Source organism: Neoarius graeffei, chromosome 25 (genome assembly GCF_027579695.1).
Source record: "Neoarius graeffei isolate fNeoGra1 chromosome 25, fNeoGra1.pri, whole genome shotgun sequence".
NCBI classification, from domain to species: domain Eukaryota; kingdom Metazoa; phylum Chordata; class Actinopteri; order Siluriformes; family Ariidae; genus Neoarius; species Neoarius graeffei.
In genome coordinates, this window is record NC_083593.1 from 17,346,578 (window position 1) to 17,352,748 (window position 6,171).

General features: G+C 42.8%; 1 protein-coding gene across 1 annotated transcript in view; it reads left to right on the forward strand.

The window, feature by feature from the left end:
• The window catches only part of grm5a (glutamate receptor, metabotropic 5a), a 53,561-nt gene extending 47,845 nt beyond the window's left edge, over positions 1-5,716 (forward strand). The window contains exon 8 of the mRNA XM_060908851.1: positions 4,309-5,716. Within this exon, the coding sequence (XP_060764834.1) occupies positions 4,309-5,185 (877 nt within the window). The 3' untranslated portion in view covers positions 5,186-5,716. The remainder of the gene's footprint in view (positions 1-4,308) is intronic.
• Positions 5,717-6,171: the final 455 nt, after the last annotated feature.

Sequence of the window (6,171 nt, forward strand, 5' to 3'; positions counted from 1 at the left end):
CCAAATGTACATAGTTTTCAGTAAAAGTCATGCTTAACAATACAAATCTTATAAGTTGACCACTAGCCTGCGACCTGCACAGATCACCACATACTGAGCTTCAAATGCAACAGGTTTTTTTTTGAGCACTTTGCTTTCAGCCCTGTCTTCACTGACTGAGATCTCATTGGACGTCTTGTCAGATGACCGTCTTAGCCTGTCAAGATCATTCTTTTTTTTTCCTTTTTAAACCTTATATTAGACTATCTCAGATTATGCTAACATATTTTAAATGTTTTTAGTTTTTATATAGTTTTTATTACTCATCGTACTTGCAGGGCGGCACAGTGGTGTAGTGGTTAGCGCTGTTACCTCACAGCAAGAAGGTCTGGGGTTCAAGTCCCGTGGCCGGCGAGGGCCTTTCTGTGCGGAGTTTGCATGTTCTCCCCGTGTCCGCGTGGGTTTCCTCCGGGTGCTCTGGTTTCCCCCACAGTCCAAAGACATGCAGGTTAGGTTAACTGGTGACTCTAAATTGACCGTAGGTGTGAATGGTTGTCTGTGTCTATGTGTCAGCCCTCCGATGACCTGGCGACTTGTCCAGGGTGTACCCCGCCTTTCGCCCGTAGTCAGCTGGGATAGGCTCCAGCTTGCCTGCGACCCTGTAGGACAGGATAAAGCGGCTAGAGATAATGAGAGATGAGATGAGATCGTACTTGCAGCTTCTCTTTTAGTATAAAATAGGCTTAATCTACAAACCTGAGGTACCTAATTTGTGTACACTGTAATTTAATACTTTTAATAGAGTTGTAATATTATTCATTCATCTTCAGTAGCCACTTTATCCTGGTCAAAGTCACAATGGCAGGAATATGTACATCCATCCATCCATTATCTATAACCGCTTATCCTGTGCAGGGTCGCGGGCAAACTGGAGCCTAACCCAGCTGACTATGGGCGAGAGGCAGGGTACACCCTGGACAAGTCTGACACATAGAGACAGACAACCATTCACACTCACATTCACACCTACGGTCAATTTAGAGCCACCAATTAGCCTAACCTGCATGTCTTTGGACTGTGGGGGAAACCGGAGCACCTGGAAGAAACCCATGCAGACACAAGGAGAACATGCAAACTCCACGCAGGAAGACCCCTTGTCAGCCACTGGGCTTGAACCCAGGACCTTCTTGCTGTGAGGCGACAGTGCTAACCACTACACCACCATGCCACCTCCAATGGAATTGTGTTAAATGTTATTGTAAATGTATGATCTCTTTTTGATCTTGCGTCATATTTGACTGGCCTCTCCCATTTACTCCTGAGACCAATTTTAGTTATCTCTCACCACACTCCCTGCATAAAATATTTCCAGACATGGCTTTCCCCGTACATAATTTTTATTGTTGATATAGAACATCACTAGCACATGAATAATGATTTAAGTAATTGAATGCAGGTTCCTCAAACACTTGAGGCATAAAGGGTATTGGAATACCCATGTGCATCCTTATTTACACTTTCCCTGCAATCATACCAAGTTATCACTCTGTTAGAGCTTTGCGAATGACAAGGAACCCTGTAGGCTATCCAAGGTTTGTAGAACTACAGTTATGAACCCTGCATTCTGTTTCACCCCTCACAATCAGAGATCACCTCTATAACTTATGCCACAATGTCATGCAGATCTGACACATAGAACCAACAAACAGACTGGAACAGGGTTCAAAATTAAATGCTCAACTTATAGAACCAGGAGAAGGTAAATGGTGATGCACAGGTACAGTAGCATTGCAGCCTTTATTATGCCTCTAAGTAATGGCCATGAGGAGAAGAGACTCTTCATAGAGTAGTATGTCATGGTACAGACTGGGTGTTCAGGTAGTCTGTGGACAATGGTGCTGATGTCCACAATCCGGTGGGCTAGTCTGTACTTAGGTAAGGGAGCTCCCTGTGTCTTGCATCTGTGACAGATGTTTGAGTATCAGATGACCAACCTCTGGGCTAAGTAGTGCCATAAGGTGTGTATCCGGCACATTATGAATACTCTGCAGGCTCACTTTCATGGAGCACTGCAAGGTCACTTGATTACAAGGCAATCACTTGATTTGCAAAATTAAGTAAAATGACTCAATAAAATGGTCAAGACTTTGTGGCCTTGTTGCCAAATTCTGTACAATGTGGGAATATCAGCAGTAGGGGAGCAAGAGTATATAACAAGCCATCCATTATCCATAACCGCTTATCCTGTGCAGGGTCGCGGGCAAGCTGGAGCCTATCCCAGCTGACTCTGGGCGAGCGGCAGGGTATACCCTGGACAAGTCGCCAGATCATTGCAGGGCTGACACATAGACACAAACAACAATTCACACTCACACCTACAGTCAATTTAGAGCCACCAATTAGCCTAACCTGCATGTCTTTGGACTGTGGAGGAAACCAGAGCACCCAGAGGAAACCCACACAGACAGAACATGCAAACTCCACACAGAAAGGCCCCCATTGGCCACTGGGCTCGAACCCAGAACCTTCTTGCTGTGAGGCAACAGTGCTAACCACTACACCACCATGCTGCCATGAGTATATAACAAGTGCATCATTCATCATAGACAGGTGTACACACATTCTTGAAATTGCCCACTCCTTCTCCAAGACTCAACCGTACCCCTGTCACCACACAGTGATTTATGGGGATGTGAAACTAGACTTTGGCACAGTTCCAGTCATGTGAAACAGTCCTGTGGTTGCATAGATTGCATTACATCTAAATCTAAGATTTAGTGTAAGGAAAGAGGGGGTCTCTAGGAATCATTATAGTGGGGTCACTGCCCAATGGGTCGGCCTCTGTTCTTCATGAACTTGTTCTGAGGACCTATTTAGCGATGGGGTGCTTTTTTTGAATTTACTTAGATTCAGGCAGTTACTAGAGTCCTGATGCTGGTACTTCCCCTATAGGCTTACATGTGGCAGGTAGATAATTATGAATGTTAGCACATGGCATTGAGATCTGGTGTGTCTTATCATGCTGCTTTCTCAAGCCTGATCTGAGCTATCTTTGGCAACAGGTTTAAAGAGTGACAAATATACAGGGTTGATTTGCAGCATGGATTGGGGTCATTACTTCATACACAAAACAGGTCGCCAGAGATTTGTCCCATGTCCTGGTCTAGGTATCCACTGCTCATAAGGTGGAGGAGGTGTCAACCAGCTTCTGCCCAGAGATATCAGCTTCTGTAGATTGGCGTGATTGTTCCAATGCTAGCAGTAAGTTAGCTAAATGTATGCTACACCTGATGCAATATTGTAAGTTATAAGTGCTTCTGTATTCTGTGTTTGGGCAGCAGGCATCTGGACATAGTGATTCGTTTGGTGAGACCACTTGAGAGGCAATACAGACATCAGCAGTGGATATGTTGAACAAACAAATGCTTTATTGATTTAGCAGACTAGACAAAGAACCATGCATAAAGTAAAGCAAAGGAAAACCAGTCACCTCTGCTAGTGGTACATAGCCACAGGCCCCACAGCCACAGGCAGCTGGAGATGTGGAATAATTTAAGCAGATAGCATCAGAGTTCACCCAATGTGGATGTAAATGCCCTCCAGTTAAAGCTGAAAGTCTACACTTTGAATTCATGGTCATTATTTAATTTCAACTCCCACGTATATGTGGTAGTCAGCTAAAGTAACGATTACCTTGTCAATGATCAAACATTTATGGACCCTGACTGTAGATGTTTAAAATTTGAAAATTAATTTAGCATTAATTCATAATTGTTTTACATGTACAGAGACAAATGTACCTTGAAATTAGACTATGGATATTGGCATTTATTTGAAAAGAAAGCTATTTGTATGTCCATTAGAAAAAAAAATTTGTAAAGACGTTCTTCACAAATTAAGGAATACAAATTATAATCATTCTTAGCACATCATGTTATTTTGACATTATTCTGATTCCAGAGATGTGGCACTCACTTTTCATATTTTGTATTTGTATTAGACTAGTTTTTGTAAAATAAATAAATAATGACCTGGCGACTTGTCCAGGGTGTACCCCGCCTTTCGCCCGTAGTCAGCTCGGATAGGCTCCAGCTTGCCTGCGACCCTGTAGAACAGGATAAAGCAGTTAGAGATGATGAGATGAGATAAATAAATAAATAAATAAAATTTAATTTAAAAAAATCACTTATGACATAGAATTTTGAGAAAGGAGCAAGCACCACTATTCATCAGGTGTTTTATATGAAATGGATTTGAAGAAATAACGACTCAGATGACACTGACTAACATCTATATCTGCTGGTCTGAGTTCATGTTTTCTTTCCACAGTTCAAATGGCAAAACGGTTACTTGGGCACAAAATGAGAGAGGCTACCGGCCAAATCTGTGGAAGAGAATCTCAATTCACATCAAGAGAAAAGAAGAGGTCAATCAGACAGCTATCATCAAACCTTTCTCCAAGGGCTGTGATGCATCTTCAGACACTGGGATGAAGGTGTCATATGAGCGGCCACAGAGTGGCCAGCGCTACCCTGTTACCTACCGCCCACGGACACCCTCTCCCCTGCCCACTGTGTGCCAACGTGGTTCAATGCAGCACTGCTGTGATGATGATGAGGATGTTCGAGAACGGCCTTTGCCGGTGGCAGTACTGCCTACATACCTTACGGAGCGTTTACAGCAAGGTGAGCCGTTGCAGACATCCATTATGGACCAGATCAGCAGCGTGGTGAACCGTTTCACTGCAAACATCAGCGAGCTCAACAGCATGATGCTGCCAGCTGGCTCTCCTTCAAGCAGTACCATAAATGCCTCTGGCCCCTGCTCACCCTCCTTCAAGCTGCTTCCACGAGAGATGCAGCGCTCGACAACGGTGACCACCTATGCAGAGGTGGTGGCTGCAGCTAATGCTACCCCTCACTCAGCAGTAGGCATAGCAGGAGGGATAATCACAGGTGGAAGCAGCAGAGCATCCCCTGCTAGTCTCTCTAATAGCACCTATGACTCCTCATATGCAGTCAGGACCACAGAGTTTGAGGAGCTGGCTGCTCTAACACCTCCATCCCCATTCAGGGACTCCTCAGTGGGCTCAGCTAGTGACTCTCCCACCTGTCCAGAATCAGAGCTGGTTCTGTGTGAGCGCAATTCCCCAAAGTATGATCGACTGATGCTGCGCAACTACAGCCAGAGCTCCTCCTCACTATAAACAGCCTTCCAGGTGATCAAATCACATGCTACCAAAATAACCATCAGTGGCATGAGGGCATTTTAAGTACTGTTATAACATTAATTTCAAATCAGGTTTTACTACACTGTTGCAAAGTGTTGATCCACATTGCTGCAGAACTCATGTGAACTGGAATCAAGGCGATACTGGGAAAAGGATCATGGAGAAAAGAGTGCTTGAAGAAACTCTGCAGGGATTTACCGAAAGTAGCTGAACAGCATGAATTATAATGCTCTTTGTAAGCTATTGAATGAAATGCACCAACAGAGATGTCAAAGCTTGAAGGCTTTTAGCGCGCATACAGTATGCTTTTGTTTAGGAAAACTCAATGAACTATTGATTGAGATAATATACTGTGCTTGACATTCAGCCAATGATCACATTCCAACAATGTCACACAACAATACCTGCAAGATAATACTATATGTGACTATATGGAGGCATTGCAATATTTGTTGTTTGTGTATAATGCTGTCTTTTGGCTAAAATTCTTGGATACTATAGCACACACACACACACACACACACACATATATATATATATATATATATATATATATATATATATATATATATATGATGTACAGTATATCTTGTTTTAGTTAGTATGGGACCCATTCTTCTGAACAAACCTTTAAACGGCATTATTTTCCAGGTGACTGTGTTTCAGTAACAAGTACCACAAAGCAGTCTTGTTTCACACTTCAGTTCTAATTGTTTAGTGAACAAAGATGCAAAGAGAAAGCCAGAAGTCATATTTTAAAGATGTTCAGTTCTTTTAATTTTATAGAATTTATTGTTAGGATGGCTGCGTGATGTGCAACATAAAGAAAGCAAGGCAGTAGTTAAGGCTTCGTGAAGTAGTTGACGAGCATTCAAGTGCACACGCTTTGCATCTTGTAACAATGTTCTTTATAGTAATTATGTCCTTTTGATTTTGAATCAGTCAGATACGTTTTCTTTTCA